Source organism: Echeneis naucrates, chromosome 1, assembly GCF_900963305.1.
Source record: "Echeneis naucrates chromosome 1, fEcheNa1.1, whole genome shotgun sequence".
Lineage (NCBI taxonomy): Eukaryota > Metazoa > Chordata > Actinopteri > Carangiformes > Echeneidae > Echeneis > Echeneis naucrates.
Window position 1 is genome coordinate 23,583,930 of NC_042511.1, and position 18,529 is coordinate 23,602,458.

At 42.2% G+C, this 18,529-nt stretch overlaps 2 protein-coding genes across 4 annotated transcripts in view; one reads left to right on the forward strand and one right to left on the reverse strand.

Annotated features, from left to right (window-relative positions):
• The window catches only part of frem3 (Fras1 related extracellular matrix 3), a 28,436-nt gene extending 18,439 nt beyond the window's left edge, over positions 1–9,997 (forward strand). Inside the window, exons 7-24 of one of the 2 annotated variants that reach the window (XM_029498707.1) lie at positions 1,165–1,314; positions 1,404–1,613; positions 2,122–2,319; positions 2,401–2,565; positions 3,076–3,258; positions 3,359–3,489; positions 4,591–4,749; positions 4,888–5,191; positions 5,281–5,412; positions 5,518–5,849; positions 6,022–6,220; positions 6,296–6,403; positions 6,728–6,855; positions 6,953–7,087; positions 7,517–7,643; positions 7,781–7,968; positions 8,069–8,215; positions 8,301–9,997. In XM_029498707.1, coding sequence (XP_029354567.1) covers positions 1,165–1,314; positions 1,404–1,613; positions 2,122–2,319; positions 2,401–2,565; positions 3,076–3,258; positions 3,359–3,489; positions 4,591–4,749; positions 4,888–5,191; positions 5,281–5,412; positions 5,518–5,849; positions 6,022–6,220; positions 6,296–6,403; positions 6,728–6,855; positions 6,953–7,087; positions 7,517–7,643; positions 7,781–7,968; positions 8,069–8,215; positions 8,301–8,864 — 3,560 coding nt within the window. In that variant the 3' untranslated portion in view covers positions 8,865–9,997. The remainder of the gene's footprint in view (positions 1–1,164; positions 1,315–1,403; positions 1,614–2,121; positions 2,320–2,400; positions 2,566–3,075; positions 3,259–3,358; positions 3,490–4,590; positions 4,750–4,887; positions 5,192–5,280; positions 5,413–5,517; positions 5,850–6,021; positions 6,221–6,295; positions 6,404–6,727; positions 6,856–6,952; positions 7,088–7,516; positions 7,644–7,780; positions 7,969–8,068; positions 8,216–8,300) is intronic. The other variant, XM_029498700.1, reaches the window with a different exon arrangement.
• Positions 9,998–10,066: 69 nt separating this feature from the next.
• smarca5 (SNF2 related chromatin remodeling ATPase 5) lies at positions 10,067–18,056 on the reverse strand. Of its 2 annotated transcripts, none has more exons than XM_029498720.1 (24): positions 17,799–18,056; positions 16,611–16,733; positions 16,358–16,524; positions 16,162–16,262; positions 15,957–16,057; positions 15,643–15,822; positions 15,252–15,407; positions 14,867–14,998; positions 14,712–14,780; positions 14,502–14,611; positions 14,055–14,281; positions 13,577–13,698; positions 13,335–13,487; positions 13,110–13,242; positions 12,727–12,875; positions 12,497–12,619; positions 12,291–12,398; positions 12,038–12,151; positions 11,827–11,949; positions 11,555–11,687; positions 11,326–11,444; positions 10,951–11,163; positions 10,740–10,850; positions 10,067–10,425 (listed from the first exon to the last, which is right to left on the reverse strand). In XM_029498720.1, exons 1-24 carry the CDS (start codon positions 17,868–17,870, stop codon positions 10,360–10,362), a joined length of 3,105 nt encoding a protein of 1,034 aa, XP_029354580.1. In that variant the 5' UTR covers positions 17,871–18,056; the 3' UTR covers positions 10,067–10,359. The 2 variants fall into 2 exon arrangements, with proteins under 2 accessions (XP_029354580.1, XP_029354589.1); XM_029498729.1 differs by having other exon boundaries at positions 16,611–16,727; positions 17,799–17,870.
• Positions 18,057–18,529: the final 473 nt, after the last annotated feature.

An 18,529-nucleotide genomic window follows, 5' to 3' on the forward strand; every position in this document is an offset into this window, starting at 1 on the left:
CGACTGCTAGTATAAGTGACACACACACACACACACACACTATATATATATATATATATATATATATATATATACTCTAAGTCAGTTTCCAATATTTCTCTCCTAAATAGCCTGCCTGGAAGCAAGTAAAGTAATTTAGTAAATTTTATATTTTATATTTACTGTTAAATAAGACTTTATGGAAAGTAATGTACTCAGTAAAATTTTAAAAGTCAGTAAAAAGACCTTGAATTAATGAAAATAAAAAAAAAAATTAATTAAATAAATAATTTCGGTAATTCATCAGATCAGAGTAAATTATTGTGAGTTATTGGAGGTTTTTCCTCATTGACAGATGCAGAAATGGGAAATTAAAGGGAGCATTCCTGCATTTGTTACTAAAATGGAATTTAATCCTGCATTATTGCCCAAAACACAACCTGCCTATCTGTATTTTATTCTGAAGTATAAAGCATTAATTAGTAGCACCATTAGCATTAGTGCATGAAACACTTATATGTTACTATTCACAACCCCCTTTTTTGAAACAGGTGTTATAATTTACACTACACATTTCTCTGTATCCTCCTTTTCTGTGTTTGTGATTTGGGGTGTGACCCAAAAAGCGAATGGCCCAAATGTCTTCCTCTATCAGTGGATCTTTAAGAGCACAGGCTGGAGTGGAGAGAGACGGACTGACGCTTTGAGTTCCTGGAATCTGAATTCTTGCCCTCTTCCACCACAAAGTAAAAGGTTGCCTCTTTGTCCTAGCCCCCTCATCTCTCCATAGTGCTTATCAGCCCTATCATCAGAACATCCCTTTGCTCATGCATTGTTGTGTGTGTATGCACAAGCACAGGCCTTATTCTTCAGGTGACGCTTCAACCCTTTGGTGTTGGGTTCAGACAGAGCTGTCTGGATTTAGATAAATGGGGGAGGAAGGTGGAGGAGGAGAGGATAACAGGGATGACAGCTCGCTTCCTGCGCTGAGTCAAAAAGAAGAGTTTGCTCAGTTATTCATGCCAGTCTGTTGCCGAAGCTGATCACAAAGCCACGAGATATGTAGCGAAAATACACTCAGAAATGTGTCATTCGCACACAAATGCCTGGGCGTGATGGACAGTTTATGTTGCTTCATGTTTGTAAAAGACACTGATGCTCTAACCACTTTTCATAATACCACAGAGCCCTCATTCTACTTTGGGGAACCGGAGTATGTCGTGGATGAGAGTGCAGGCTATGTTGAGGTGAAGGTTTGGAGGACAGGGACAGATCTGTCCAAGACAGCTACTGTCACCGTCCGCTCCAGGAAGAGTGATCCCGTCTCTGCAGAAGGTAAGATCAGCAGTTTGAGAGAATCACCAGCCCGCAGTCATGATTTTTGCTTTGTAGCATCGATTCATGGTTTCCTCTCCATCTGGCAGCTGGTCTGGACTATGTCGGCATTAGTCGCAACCTAGACTTTGCTCCTGGGGTGACAATGCAGACATTTAGAGTGACCATCCTGGATGATCTGGGGCAGCCGGAGCTGGAAGGGCCTGAGACCTTTGACCTGGTGTTACGGATGCCAATGAATGCTGTGTTAGGAGAACCAAGCAAGACCACCATCACCATCAATGATACCGTCACTGACTGTGAGTGTCCAACACAGCAACTCTGCGTGCATATGTTATGGTATACATAAAACATGCATAAACAGTTTCCTTACTATATTTTACATTTGCTTTAGAACGTAATCAGTATTTATCAAGTCAAATCTTCTGTTGCTTCATTTAAAGTTGTTTAAGTCTTAGTATTGGACAATTTCAATACACATTTTTTGTACAATTTTAAAGTTTACTTTAAAATCTGAAATAGCCATGAAATGTTTTGACACTTAAATCATTCACAGGTTAGATATCACTACGCATTAATACATCTGGTAATATCTGTCCAAGATGCTTCATAGCCATTATATTTGTGGACAAATTACCATTAATCTACTGATAGTAATACTCTGATGTGCTACAGTTTGTGAATTTTTTTAGATACAGGCTCTTATGCAGGTTAAACGTAGATAGTGATTGAAATGCCACAGAAAAAAACAAACTGCCATCGCTTGTGACTCCGATTCAAAGGGTTGACTTTTCCTTTTCCTCTCAGTACCAAAGGTTCAGTTTAAGGAAGGTAGCTACAAAGTGGATGAGTCTGATGGTGAAGTAAAGGCCACAGTGTACCGTAGTGGAGACATCAGCCTCAAGTCCACAGTGCGCTGTTACACTCGCCAGGGGTCTGCTCAGGTCATGATGGATTACGCTGAGAGGCCCAATACTGATGCATCAATCATCACATTCCAGCCAGGTGAGACATACCTCTCTCTATCTCAACTGTTACACTATATCCTGCAGCAATAAACTAAGTACATTAACATTCCTTCTCCAGGTGAGTCAGAGCAGTCCTGTGTGGTTAGCCTGATGGATGACTCTGTCCATGAGGAGGAGGAGGATTTCCGGTTGGTTCTGGGAAGTCCAAAAAGCAAATCTCCATACGGCGCCTCCATCGGGGAGCAGAAGGAGGCGCGTGTCACAGTCACAGATGACAAAGACAGTAAGTGCTTTATCAGCGTTAAAAAAATAAGAAGTTTAATAAGTTAATACATTTAAGAAGTAAAGTATCTAGATTAATGTAAACAAATGAAAACATTCAGTAATTGTCATTAATATGTTGGAGCCAGAGGGATTTACTTGGATGAGAAGACTAAACTGCTCTTACTTCTTGCTTGCTGAGCTGCTCTTGAGCAAAGCATTCATTTGTTACTTCTTCAGCTGAAGTAGTAATGGCCAAGCTGGCGTAAAATCTCAGACGGGATGCTGGAGTCTTGCAGTATCCTGAAAATGAAGAATCTTTGGTGGATTTTGGTGGATAAATAAGTAAATCCCCAACAAATGCCAATAAGAAACTCTGTGTTACTTCGACAAATTCTCATGATCCCCAAAGGAGACAGACCACTTTGTCAAAATTTGAAGGTCCTATCAATGTGGTTTAACAGTAAAATTATCCTGATATACACAATATTGATGGAGTTTTTGCCCATCATTTCTATTTTTTCTGCTTTAGAGCCCATCATCCGGTTCTCTGAGATCAAGTACAGCGTGAGGGAACCACAGGTCAAAGGAGATACGGCAATAGTGAAGATTCCTATCCTGCGCACTGGAGACACCTCAAAGGTCTCAGTGGTGAGGGTGCACACTAAAGATGGCTCTGCAACCTCTGGAGATGACTACAACCCACTGTCAGAGGGTAGGAAGTTGGTTTGCAGTGGCCCGGTAACTAGCATGCTGCATCCTGATACAAATTCATGATTTAATTGTTCCTCTCCTCATTGCCTTGGCTCTATAAGATGTTGAGTTCAAGGAGGGCGACAAGGAACACTTTGTGGAGATTGAGATTCTATATGATGGTCAGAGAGAGATGAGAGAGGCCTTCACTGTCCACATGAAGCCTGATGACAACATGGTGGCTGAAATACAGGTGAGACAACAGACCACACAATACACACACACACACACACACACACACAAGAAAACACAGACATTATATAGACCTGAAGAAGTTCATATTTGTGCATACATGCAGTCCTGCAGGACGGCATATCTACAAACGTGAGCATGCGCCCTGTCATGTCAGCCTGTGTTAAAATAGCCAGGCAGCAGCTGGCATTGCTGTCAGCACGCCTGAACCACACAGTCTTAAAAAAAGCTTTACCCTCTGGAACAAGATGCTGAGAGGAATGTCCCAGCAGAGCTGAGCAGAAGACAAACCTATAAACAGAACTGTCACATTCTACCCATATACTCCGCATCAAGCATGAACTGTTCACGTGACAGAAATAGGTTAACTCTGACTAAACCGTTTTGTGCCTTTACCGTGGATAGAGGGATGGTTCAGTCAAACCAGCATTTTCCTCAGAACTCATCATTGTAACAGAAGATGTTAATAGGTCTTCTAACTATGCTGATGTCTTAGAAAATCCCTGAATTCAGTCAAGGAATATAAGGTCTTTGGGTTAGAGTTAGGGTTATAAGAAGTGATGAAACTTTTTGTGTTACCTCTTCCTTTGCACGTGACATGTGAGTTATGGCTGTGCAAATTGATGGTGTAGCTGCACTCAAGCACTGATGGCTTGAGTTCATATTACATCTCATTTTGGCTATGCAACCCACAGGGCTCTGAAAGTTATGACATGCACAGTGTAAACTGCCAGCTTTAGGAAAACAATATGGTGAAAGGTCAAAGAATGTGAATGTTAGGTGGTTAGATCATTTGAATTAATTAAAAGAATAAATGATGTCATTTAAAGGAAAAAAATGACTATCTATACCTCCAACTTGAGTTTGGCAGTTCTGAACAGAACAGGCCAAAGGTTTGGACACACTTTCCTATTCATTTGAATGAGAAGGTCTCTCCGAACTTTTGGCCTGTACTTTAAGTATTTCCTTAATGGCTACACAGTCACAGAAACTCGTGCTTTTCTGGACCTAATATTTCATCTCACTGGAGGTCAAGGCCAATGAATCATGAGTTTATCATCGGATGACAGCTGGCTGATGGTGCCTCTCTTCTTCTTGCTAGATGAACAAGGCCATTGTGTACATTGAGGAGTTGGACAGTGTGGCAGACGTTACCTTCCCTGCAGTGCCCCAGGTGGCTTCTCTGTTCATGTACGACGACACGGCAAAAACCAAAGACAAGCCCCACCCAATCAATGGATACCCTGTTGTGTGTGTGACGGTGGGTGAAATGCTCCTTTTTCCTTTTCCCAAAGCTTCCCAACCAAACCAGGCTGTGCGGCATTATTGGCATTATTGTTAAATAATTGAAAAGTGGAAAGATTTTCATTCGGTGTTGGGACTTCTCGCCCTCTGGCAGGCCTGTAACCCGAAGTACCACGACTTTGATAAGACTGGTTCCATCTGCTCTGCGGAGAACATCAACGACACGCTCACCCAGTACCGCTGGCTGATCAGCGCTCCCACCGGGTCAGACGGAGTGACCAGTCCCATGAGAGAGGTGGACACTAACACTTTCTTCACCAACACCAAATCCATCACCTTAGACTCGATCTACTTCCAAGCTGGCTCCAGGGTTCAATGTGCAGCGAGAGCCTTCAACGCCAATGGAGATGCTGGTCTGGAGCTGTCCAGTCCCATTGTTGCGATCAGCAAAGACGAGGGTGATTGAGAAGCTGAGATTTCTGTGACAGGTACAGATTTTGTGCTGCGTCAGGAATGAATTGGCTCAACAGACTTCCACTGTTTGCAGGTATGTGTCAGCCTCGCATCCCAGGCACTGTTGGAGCTGAGCCCTTCTCTGCCAAGATCCGCTACACTGGCCCGGATGACCCAGACTTCCCCAACCTAATCAAACTGACTATCAACATGCCTCACATGGATGGTGGGCACTAGATTGTTTTGCAGCTTTTATTTATATAATCGTTATTACCTATCTCGAGTAAATCCTTATATTGTATGATCAGAACAAGCCTTCTCCTCTTCGCAGGCATGCTACCAGTGATCTCCACAAGACCTCTGTCAAATTTCGAGCTCACCCTGAGCCCAGATGGTACACGTGTAGGCAACCACCGCTGCTCCAACCTGCTGGACTTCAACGAGATCCAAACCGGCTACGGCTTCATCACCGATGCAACAAAGAACCCGGAAATCATCGGCGAGACCTCCCCGTACCAGTACAGCACCAACATGCGTTCAACCAACTCCCTGCGCTTCTATAGGAACCTCAACTTAGAAGCCTGCCTCTGGGAGTTCACCAGCTACTACGACATGTCCGAGCTGCTGAATGACTGTGGAGGCTCCATAGGCACGGACGGACAGGTAGGGGAAGGATAAAGGCAAAAACAGCAGCTTGTAATACTGGACTGAATTCCATTCTTTTCAGTGTAATCTGTGAGTTAAGTAGATTTACTGTGAGGAACCTGATTGAGCTTTGAGCTTTATTTTACCAACTTCCTAATATTTTCTGCACAATGTTTTTCTACTCATTTAGGTGCTGAACCTGGTGCAGTCCTACGTCACCTTGCGTGTTCCCCTGTTTGTGTCCTACGTCTTCCACTCTCCTGTGGCTGTGGGAGGCTGGCAGCACTTTGATCTGCAGTCGGAGCTCAAACTCACCTTTGTGTACGACACAGCTATTCTGTGGCAGGACGGCATCGGCAGCCCTCCTGAATCTGAACTACAAGGTATTTTTTCTGGGGCCAATGATATCATGAAAGAAAAATGTTCAGTTGTGAAGTACTGTAAAACTTAAATCTCCGTTTTCATAGGTGCCATGTACCCCACCAGCATGCGTATAAATGAGGAGGGCCGTCTCGTTGTGAACTTCAAGACTGAGGCTCGCTTCAGGGGGCAGTTTGTTATGTCTCACCCAGGTAAGATGCTGTTGCCCAAATACACCCATAACTTATCCTGTGTGCTCATTTGATAAAAGCGGCCTGCTATTGGGTTACTCTGTGGCCCACATCCTCTCTTCATCTATTTGTGGAGTTCCACATTGGGGTCCTTCCTGTGTGAAAGTGCCACAGGTCATCTCAGCAAATGTCAAAATCGCCCTGCTGTGTTTACATTTAGGAAGCAAGCGGCACAAACAATACAGAAGGTCATTCTATAAATAAGAAAGTGGACAGTGTTGCCGGTTTTAGTTTGGACAAAATGCAGCTATGAACATTAATGACCGTGGACGTGTTTGTTTTCAGGAACCAGTGTGTCGTCCATGGTGATGTGTGCCGACCACTCTGGGCTCACGTTCACTCTCGGCCTGGTCAGGACTGAGCCGACATACAACCAGCCCATGCAGCAGTGGAGTTTCGTCTCAGACTTTGCTGTGCGTCATTGTGCTTCGAAGTATTTCCTGCTGCAGTAAAGAATTTCAAAACTTCAGTCATAGTGTTGATGTTCTGGTGTTTGTGTGTGATGTGTAGGTGCGAGACTACTCTGGGACTTACACAGTGAAGCTGGTGCCCTGCATTGCCTCTCCCAACGGGGAGTTCAGCATCCCCCCTGTCTGCCACCCACGAGAGCCTCTCACCTTTGACATGGACATACGCTTCCAGCAGGTTGGGAATCCTACAGTAATACTAACTTCTGTCCCGATTGGGAGATTTATATTCAACAATAAAACCAGAGGACTCAGCAAAAAGACCATTTTAACATAACAGTCTTTGACAGCCTGATGGAACTACTTGTTAATATATATATAAATTTTAATTAACTTTTTTTTTTTTCAATTTGTTTCATTTCATGTAAACCCAACCCTGCTTCCTGTTGCACCATACACGACCACGGTTTCAAACTTCCATTCACTGACACTACTGAGCGACTGACTGTACATGTTATACAGCTGGTTGCTGTGTTGGGTTTTCTTTTATGTAAATAAATGATGGAAGAGTTTATTCTTTATTTCATGGCCAACTGTGTGTATTTCCTTGTTATCGTGGCCGAGAGCTGGGTCGGGGCCATATGGTAACTGTTGTCATGTGCTCCAGGTGAGTGACCCTGTGGCAGCTGAGTTTAGCCTCAACACTCAGATGTTCCTGCTGTCCAAGAAGGAATTGTGGCTGTCTGACGGCTCCATGGGCTTTGGAGAAGGGACTGATGCTGCTTTTTCAGAAGGTACTACAACACTGCCATCCAGTGGCCGAGGACCACAGCCTCATGAGAATCCCATGTTGCATTTAATCCCATCATGTCATCTGACTTGACTTCCTGCTTTATCATACTGAAGGAAATGTACATGTCCTTTACCCCAGGCTCCATGATCTACGGCCGTGTGATGGTGGACCCAGTCCAGAACCTGGGTGACTCCTTCTCCTGCAGCATTGAGAAAGTCTTCCTCTGCACAGGAGCAGATGGCTACGTTCCCAAATACAACCCCACCAACAAGGAGTATGGATGTTTAGCAGATGCTCCATCTCTGCTTTACAGATTCAAGATCTTGGTAAAAAAAAAAAAAAAAAAAAAGTTGTATGTCTATTGTGGAGGCCAAAAGAAGATACGGGATTATTACTAATTACAGATTTCTGTGTGTGATTGTGTAGGACAAGGCCCAGCCGGAGACTCAAGCTTCTGCATTTGGGGATGTTGCCTTTAAGGCCACTCTGGCCCAAGACACACCTGGAGCTCTGCCTTTGGTCCGGCAGCCAGGATCTGATGGCTTCACGCTGTCTTCATCTCCACTTTTTCAGGTCAGAATAAATATCCAACAATGTTCACAAACTGCATAATTAGGTAAATGTAAAGGAAATGGGCTCAGATGTCTCTGTTCTCCAGGTGGCTGCTGGCAGAGAGTGGTTCATCCACACCATTTACACTGTCCGCTCCAGAGAAAATGCAAACCGCAACATTGGCAAGCGCAGTGTGGAGTATCTCCATCACAGTGTCTTCTCAGTTGAGCAGCCCCAGACGGGGGCAACTCGTCGCCGCCGTGCTGCTGCCCCTGCTCTGTCTGGGCCTCCTTTGGCTCAGGACATTGGTGTGGAAAACAACAGGGGCACCAACATTCAGCACATCGCCCTGGAACGAGCAGACCGCATTGTGGTCAGTCAGCACCAACCGTGGTCCCCGAACCGTGACCCCCTCCTGGACCGCCCCCTGCTGGAGAGTTCTGGCAGGCAGCCGGCTGACTCCTCCACCCTGCCCATGTTGGTGGGCCTTGCTGGTCTGATCCTCCTCATCTGCCTCATCGCCACCATTGTCATTCTGCTGCTGCGTCGCAAGAAGAGGGAAAAGAAGACCCAGTTCCCTCCTTACACTACCTCCTCCTCTTCCGCCTACAGCGGCCAAAGCCAAGGTCCAGGGGGCCTGTGGAGCAGTTCAGACAGCTCTGAGGTCTAGGTCTGAAGCGCTTCCACCTCAAACCTCTGCCCCCGATTAAAGACGACTGATAGTTTCATCCACCACTGTGCCTTCAATGCCCAACTGTTGAAGCACTGAAGCCCAGAACAACCTGTGGACACGATATCAGTGCTTGGGGCACACATGCAGAAAATTTTACAGCTTTTCTGTATCTCACTAATCTCTGTTGATGGTTCTTTCGTGCTGTAATGTCCTATAGGTTCTTCTTTTTGCAACCAATTCTAACTCATGGATGTATGTACAGGCCCCTAAACTGTTCACCTGCTTCACTGGGTGCCAAGTTGTAATATATCCCTTTATCCAATGTCTGCAAAAGCTTGAGAATCTCAAAAATGCTATTAGTCACCAAGAAAAAGGCAACCACTTTTTTAAAAATATAAAAAAAAATTCCTACGTTCGTCCTTTAAAGATAATTAGTTTACCAAGTTTTTTATTACTGTGATTCACTGTGTTCATTATTTTATTTTGTGGAGAGTAGCACAAAAAAGATTGAATGTTAGTTGAAGCTGACCTTAATGAATGAAAATGTGACAAGTGATTTTTAGTACTGGTATTTTCTGTCGTGCTTTAAAGAGCCTGCAGTATACCTGCCCACTGCTGCGTTAACTACACCGCTATGGTGTCATCGAAAGGGAGTGTAAATGTCGTCATTTGTCTGCAGATTGCAAAGTTACGGTTTGTTTGTTTTTGTCCCCCCCCCCCCCAGATTAATATGGCTGAAACTCAGATACAAAACAATCTGTGTACATATCAATGCAGGACTTTGAAAAAGAAAGAAAAAAAAAAAAAAAAAAAAAAAAAAAAAAGGGTATTCCACCCTGATGAAACTTGAAAAAAATATGAACTATACATCTTTGTAGTTTATCAAATTCTGAAAAAACAAATGCTGTATCAAAATTATAAATATTCTTCTACACGTGACATTATATTGCAATGTGCCAATTGTTATTAGACTTTTATGGCTTAGTAATTTTGTGTCAATTTCAAAAGTTTGGATGTTTGTAACTTCAAGTGCTAAAATATAAATGTCCTTTTTTGAGTCAGTATCTTATTGCACACATTTTTATATAAAAAAAAAAGGGGACGTTTATTTGTGACGTTCAAAATTTCTGCTTCACATAGGAAGAACAAATGTTTTTTTAAAAATAGGCATACATATTGTTTCAAGCAATGGAATGTAGTACAACAGGCATAAATACATTTATTTCAATTAAGTACTAGTAAAAAAAATGACTGGCTAAAAAAAAAAAAAAAAACTAAACCAGCACAGCTGCAGTGTTTAGGTCAGGGACAACAAGGCAAGCTTGTAAAGGAGCACTTCCTACAACGCAATACAACCAGATCTGTCCATCAGAAAGAGGGAGTTTCACACAGTACATTATCACAGTCTGCAAAACAAACACAGACACTAGAACTAATGGTACCAGAGCTCGCTGCTGCTCTTCAATTCTGATATTGTAGGTTATGAACGGCTTCACAACTTCAGCTTTTTCCGACGTCCACGACCATCTGGAGTTCCCTCCGATTTCCGTTTCTGAGCCTGGGAAAAGGCAGAAAGGGAAAGATTTATGAGCGCTAATTTAATCTCTCACAAATTAACACATTTTAGACTAGTTTACTTTGGTCCATCTGCTTGTTCTTAAATAAAATGTTCACTGCAACTTTTTTTTTTTTTACTAAAAATAAGATAATATGGTAAACAAAGTATCACATCAGGACTAATATTTTAAATATGATAATATATTTAAAAACACCTATCACCTCCGACACAACTATCATTTAGGATTTAGGATTTTAGTTGCACTGACAAAGAAGTTGTTTGCTCTCTGTAATAGTAATGGATTCTTAAATTACCGAGCCCGTCTTTGGGCCACGTTTCTTTTTCTCTGCCTTCTCCCTCTCCTCCAGCTCCATGTTCTCTCTTTCAATCAGTGTAATCAGTGTGTTACAGCGCCTCTGGAGTTCCTATACAACAAATCAAAAAGGCCTTCAATATTAAAGCAACCTTTAAAGATGAGCAAGAAATTTTCATTATTATTATTATTATTATTATTATTTTCTTTACCATGGCAGTCCTGGATTTAAGGAACCAGTCGAATCGGAATTGGGGTGAGTTACGGATGCACTGACGCAGCTCATCATACACGCTCTCTTTGTCGAAGCCTAGCTTATGGAGCATACAGATGAGGAAACGGTCCTCTTCCTCTGTGTAGTTCTTGCCTTTGTTGGTGCCATAGGAGATGCGAAGCTGATGGAAGGGAGCCTTGTAGCGACCGATCTGAGAAAAGAGCCGAGAAACATTTGGGGGTCAGAGGATGATGCGATGAGGATAAGATTAAACAGTTGGAGAAAGATTTATGGTTCAAGTATTTAGTTAAATTTTGCAGATAAACTTTGAACCAGAAATGAACATTGAAAACAGCTGCTGATAGTCAGCTACCTTTGAGTCAAGTGCCTTCTTGATGCTGATCCTCCTCTGAATTCTGGCCTCTCCTCTCTCAATTTGGGCCATGATCTTCTCAATATCCTGGAGCTCATTGCAGCGCTCCCAAAACACAGCTGCAAAAAAAAAAACAAAAAAAAAACAACAACATTAAATCAGGAAATATGCAAGGAAAGAAAAAGCCTGAGTTTGATTTTTGGATAGAGGAGAAACCAGAATATATTACCAGAATATTCCATGACTTCCTCAGGAGTTTTCCCCTCCACTTCTCTGGCAATGTTCTCAATATCATCTCTTCCCCACTTCTCATTAGCTTTGATAAACTGGTTAAAGTCGCGTTTGTTCCAAATAGTGAATCCCTGCAATTAAGGTACAGTTCATTAAAATATGCAAAAGCAATATCCAAGTAATTAAAAGTTTCATTTGGATTTACAGATTATCAGGAACAAGTAATGAATAAATATCCGCCAGTAAGTACAGACTGAGATTAATCGGCACCTGTTGCAGCAGGTTCTCCTTCTCCTCCAGTTCTTCCTCAGTGAGAGCCTCGGCCTCGTCAATCTTAGCCTGCTCCTCTTTCTGCAACTGAGCCGAGTTTGGCATGTCTGGATTACGTGGAACCTGAAGAGACAGAGCCACATACTGATTTAGAGACATTTCTGATGACATTAATAGCAATCTCACTCGTGCCTGAAACATTTCGTTGTACCTTGTAGCCGATGGTCTTCCTGTAGAACAATATTTCCTTTTCTAAAAGCTCAAAGAGACGTGGAGGGAAGAACTGGAAGTCCTGGACATTTGGCTGCTTGGGTGGACGAGGAGCCTAGGAGATGAAGACAGATGGACAAGTTAGGTCACAAACAGAATAACATGCCATCCAGCATAAGAAGAGTGCAATTACACATTTTGTTGCATTAATTCATAATTAATCCAGAGGGTGTTTCAGACCAAGCCGATCATACCTTTGGTGCTTTGGGTTCACTGACTCTCAGGGCTTCTCTGAAGTAGGCATCCACAGCATAATTGGCTTTCCTTTCCCTCTTGGGTGGCTCAATCCAGTTGGTAATGACCTGAATGAAGACAAAAGAGGGGAACGGGTTGAGGATTTTAACTTGCATGCTGTTGGAAGGAAGCAATTACTGGTTGATGCGGATGTAGGTCTCTCTACCTTTTTCTTCTCTCTGTAGTCCTCTCCCTCAAATGTGTAGACGCTGCTGTTCTCTGTGTCCATGGTGAAGTTTCTCAGAGAGCTCTCGCCCAAGGACGACAGTCTTTCCTTCATTTCCATGGTCTATAAAACAAGATTAAAATTAGAATTTTAGAGGATTCATACAAAATAGAAGAGTATTCATTAGGAATAGCTGATTTAAAATATCACCATCATGGATTCAAACCAACCTTTCTTTCACCTCTCTCCAGGATTGCATCAATGTCATCATCTGTGATCTCACTCTCTTTGGAGGCAAACACATGTGTGGCGCCGTGGCGGATGATAGACAGCATCTCATCCTTGCCCAGCTTATTTGCACTTGGATCCACAAGCCTTCCTGTTCAACGAAAGAAAAACAAAAAAAAAGACATTTCTATTTTCTGTCATATTCTGCATTACTATGAACTGTGGCTGAGATTTCGTCATGCACATTAGCTGTTTACAAGTAAAGGAGGTTACTGACCGCGCTTGTCCTTTCATAAGCCAACACCAAATATAAAGAGGCTTTAAACAGCTATAGCTTATAGCTAGACTGATTTTAAATTACAGCAAGGCAGGTTAAAAGAATTACCTTGCTGGATGACAATGGAATCCAGGCGCAGTTTCATTTCTGCCCTCTCTACGATCCTCTCCTCCACTGTGTTTTCAGTGATGAAACGAAAGACGCGTACCTGTTTCTGCTGACCAATCCTGTGAGCTCGGTCCTGAAACGAAAAACAATAAACTAGTCATGTGTCTGTTTTAATATTCACGCCTTTGCAACTTCATCAGGAATGGGGAGCTCTAGAGGACAAACCATGGCCTGCAAGTCAACTTGTGGGTTCCAGTCTGAATCGTAGAGGATGACAACATCAGCTGTAGCCAGGTTGATTCCTAGTCCACCAGCTCTGGTGCTCAACATGAAGATGAACTTGGAGCTGTTTGGCTCATTATATGCGTTGATAGAGATCTGGAAATATACAAAATAAACACAAATGTCTCTGATTCCTGTTGCATAAATTGCAACTACTTAAACAGTTTGAGAAGTAAGCATCTCACCTGTCTTTCCTCGTGAGGTGTCTGACCATCCAGACGGCAGTAGCCATAGTTCCTCCACATACAGTAGTCCTCCAAGATGTCCAGCATCCTGGTCATCTGACTGAAGATAAGCACACGGGAACCTGAGAAGAAGGATTGAAGTTTTCAATTAAATGTACAGTAAAGCTGAATTACCAGTGGATATGCTGAAAATCTCCACTGATGCAACAAATATATACAGCAGCAGTTTGTATTCAACAGTGAAAACTGTATAAAACTATATATATATATATATATATTTATATATATTTGAATTTTATTGAAACTGTTTTAATATCATAATATTTAAATATAGTGTGTGTGTATATATATATATATATATATATATATATACACACACACTATATTTAAATATTATGATATTAAAACAGTTTCAATAAAATTCAAACTGAAAGAGACTAACAGTAGATTTCATATATTCCACTGATCATCTACACACCCTGCTCCTTCATCTTGGGAAGCAGTTTGTCCAGCACTGCCATCTTGCCACTGTTGACCACCAGGTGGAGATCAGTAGTGTAGGGAGGACCTGGCTCAGCTCCATCAAACAGGTACGGGTGGTTGCAGCATTTCCTCAGCTGCATTAGAACATTCAGCAAGCGCATCTTGTCCATCTTACCAGCCGAGTTCAGAATGTCAATGTCCTTCATCAGAATCTTCGTGTACCTGATCGGTTGTAACATAAGTCAGTTGTATATAATTGGTTATGACAATGTCCAGATGTATTACATATGTAGAAAAAGATATTTGCTGTTTAAGACAAATTTTCAACAAATGAAGCTCAACTGGGGGCGCCGAGACGGCATGGTAGATAGTTCCCGAGCCTTAGACCTTTCCTCCCACTGTCCAAAGAGTGAATGAATGAAGCTCAACTGAGGATGCTTACCACTCTCGCTGCATCTTGCTCAGGCCGACGTACATCTTGATCTCCTTTTTGGGGAGCAGAGTTTTTTCCACATCAGCTTTTATACGACGGAGCAAGAAAGGACGCAGAACCTACATAGAAACAAATGTGGGGTTCATAAGTGTGTCTTTTTGGTAAACAACAACAGTACAAAACAATTTAAAATGAACAGAGATTAGCTCAGATACATACAGTGTGAAGACGTTCAACCAACTTCTGATCACCCAAGCAGTTGTTGGTGTCAAACCAGGAGTCAAAGTCCTAAAGAGAGGGTGTTTTCAGTTAAAACAAGAGTACTAATATCTCAAAGCAATCGTCTCTCTTGACGTGTGCATTTATTGTCTCACCTCTGATGAGTTGAAGACATCAGGCAGAAGGAAGTTCAGTAGAGCCCACAGTTCATGGAGGTTGTTTTGCAGGGGTGTTCCAGTCAGCAGTAAACGATTGGTGGTCTTGAATTCACGCACAATTTCTGACAGCTATGCAACAACAAAGAATACCTTTAGGTTTACAAGAAGTTGGAGCATTACAATTCAAACTACAGCTGCAAGAATTCTTATACAGAAAGATAAAATATTAACCATTTTGTGAAATTTGTGAAAAATAAAAACATAATTCTTTTGTACATCACTCAAAAGTCTTTTGTGGATTCACCCCAACAATGGATGTTTGTGTCAGTTTTAAAAACAAAAACAATCTTCTGGCTGTGGCAGTTGCCAGTAGCCGTCTGACCTTGGATTTCTCATTCTTGATCCTGTGGGCCTCATCAATAACCAGGTATCTCCAGTTAAATTTCTTGAACACAGCCTTTTCAATGATGAGCATCTCGTAGGATGTGACACAGACGTCCCACTCTCCTGGCAGCAGCACATCTCTGATCAAGGCAGTCTAAATATCGAAGGGGGATGGTTGAAAGAAAGAAAGAAAGGGGAAAAAAGTGCATAATTAATGCATAATGCATGACTTTTACACAGAAAAGTGTTAAGCTGCTGTAGCTGCCTCACAATTAATCGCATGCATTATGCTAAGATCTTAAAAAAAGAAAAAAGAAAAAAGGAACTATTATGGAATAAAAGCCAAAATCATACTAAATGTTCAATAACAACATTTCAACAAAGCCTACCCTCTCATCTCTGTCGCCAATTAGACAGACTGCACGAAGGGAAGGCACCCAGCGCTTGAACTCATTCATCCAGTTGTATAAGGTGGATTTGGGCACCAGCACCATGTGGGGACCAGGGATGTTTCTGTAGTGCTTCATATATCCCAGCAGGGCAATAGTCTGGAGAGTTTTACCCAAACCCTTGGAAACAGCAAAGAGCGTGATTGGCCACACAGTACGTGAAACTATCTTTTTTCCCTTTTATCGTTCTCTTTTACATTGTAATACATATCCAAATGTAGAAATAACATATTTGATTGCGAGAAAATACTGACCATTTCATCAGCAAGAATGCCATTGATGCCATTTTCATACAAAGAAATGAGCCAGTTCAGACCACGGATCTGATAGTCCCTCATTTTTCCCGTTTTGATATCTAGATGTAACACAGGAAGACAAATAAATACCGCTCCTGCTAATGATACAACCGCAAAAGGTTTCTTCCTCTGAAGTTCAAGTAAAAACCAGGTAATTGCTTACATGATGGAGATTCATCAAAGCGAGCACAGACATTAGTAGTCTTGGTGCTTTCATTCAGAAGCTCTTCATCCTCCTCTTGCTCTGTCCGACGATGACGGTTGCTGTCAAATACACATAATATGAATGTCATCATTAAAAAAAAACTAGTAATTGGATTAAAAATTTAATACACTGGACTTCATAGCTGTGCACTCACTCTCCAGCAGACAGCAGGTTTTGTTTCTCATCTTTCTTGATACGAGGACGCCCAGGTTTCATCTTCAGTGGGGAGGTGGGAGTCTTCTGTGCAGCTGGTTGAATGAAATGTGCAAACAACTCTGTTTGCTTCAGCAGATACTCAAATCTGTTGGTTCGATCGGTTTGCTAGACACACAAGGAAGAGGTCTTTTTACCTTAATTGTCCAAGAACATGTAATTGTGGAATCAAATTCAAGAAACGATGCCCTTACCACTTTCTCCTCATAACCTGGAGCAATATCTTTAGCTTTGGATGAGGAGGAAGATGCATCTTGTCCATCAGGACCAGCATCTGAGGATGACTCTTTTCCAGCATCTGAAGAGTCAGACTTCTCCTGAATAGAAAAAAAAAATAATAAAATAAATAATAATAATAATAATAATAATAATAATTTTTTTTCCAGGAACAGCCAACAGGAAAACACAAGCTGGACTGACAATATAGACCATCTTTATTCCAATCTTCTGCCCTTACTGCCAAGAGTCAATTATGATCAGCTGTTTACCTTCAGCCTTTACAGTACAGGCCAAAAGTTTGGACACACCTACTCATTCAAATGAATAGGAAAGTGTGTCCAAACTTTTGGCCTGTACTGCATGTCTTGGCATGTTAATGCCATTATGGTAGTAACTGTCTAGTTAAAATAATGTACAAGTAGTCATGCAGCACCACCCACTATGATAACTTTATAGCACACATGACTATTTTAAACCACATGAGTCATTTATGATGGCGAGTACCATACTCAATTAGTTTATCCTTGATTTTAGTGCATCTTACTTTTTTAAGTACTTAACATAACAGCATGTTTCTGTCTCTTGTATCCCAATCAATTCGATAATATTAACTTCATAACAGTGTTTTTAATTTTTAACATTGTAATTGTGAGGCAGTCAGAGCTGGGAATCTAAAGCAACAACAGCCAAGTTGTAAACAAGACAGCGCTGCAGTAACAGCAGCCATTGCTGACTGTACCCGCTGAAAACAAAGACGCAGATGGGACAGCGGATCGGGCTGCAGCTCTGCTGTGTGAATCTCATCCGGTAAACCGAACAACAACCAAACAAAGAAACAAACGAACAAAAGCCAAACTTTTTAGCCCCGAAGCCAGCAGTCTGGTCGTTCATGAAACAGGATGGCCTCTCTGCTGCTCCGTTAGCCTCAGCCCGTCCGGGACGGAGCTGCTGCCGCGGAGCTAACCATCGCGGCTAGCTGGCTAGCTGGCTAGCTCCACCAGCCCGCATTAACGTTGACAATGTGAAAGTTTCCCACGGACCAATTCGGGAAACCCACACTTCAGAGACAGGCCAGCGGTCAACATAACACACTTGTGTGGCTGGTTTTGTGAGAATCGTAGCCGCCGCTCGGAGGAGACAATGGCCGTTTTGAACCGTCTTACCTCCGCTCCTCCGGCTTCGTCAAGTTCAGTTTGCTCTTCCCGCTGTTCCACGCAGCTTGCGCTTTCCGACATGTTTTAGTCGAATTTCCTCTTCGATCCCGATATATCGTCCGTGATCCGGTGCCTCGTGTGATCCCGTATAGGAGTCGTTGAAGATTTTCCGAAGTTTGTCAAGGTAAATGAGTAATATCCTCTTGTTTTTAATGAAAGACAAGCCGGTTCGTCACGGACGGCACATCCGCGCTAGCAAGCCTTTTCTCGGGCACCCGCGTTAACGTGACGCGAACGTTACCCGGTATGTGCACTATCGCGAGACTTGGGGATGACACCTTTAAAGACTGTTGGAAATATTGAAGCTCAGCGCCTTAAAATAACTTAAGGTGTTCATTTGGTTCCCGAAAGACTATTTTCACCTAAATTAGTTCCTCTTAAACGCTAAAAGGTTATATTTCTGTCACTTTGTTATTAGTTCTATATTGTGATTTATTGAATGTACCATGACAAATATTGTTATTCAATTTAAAATAAAATTTTTGGAGTTTTTTGTGTTACATTTGTTGAGAATGCAATGTTTGGTGTGTTATGGTTTTATGTACATATTCTATCTCATCATATGTATCATTTATTTGTCGTGGGCCGGAGAGGGGTGGATCCAATTCCACATACCCAAAATCCCACCTTTTTCTGGTAGAATGGATGAATGTATCACCGAGAGTTTGCAACTGCATTTT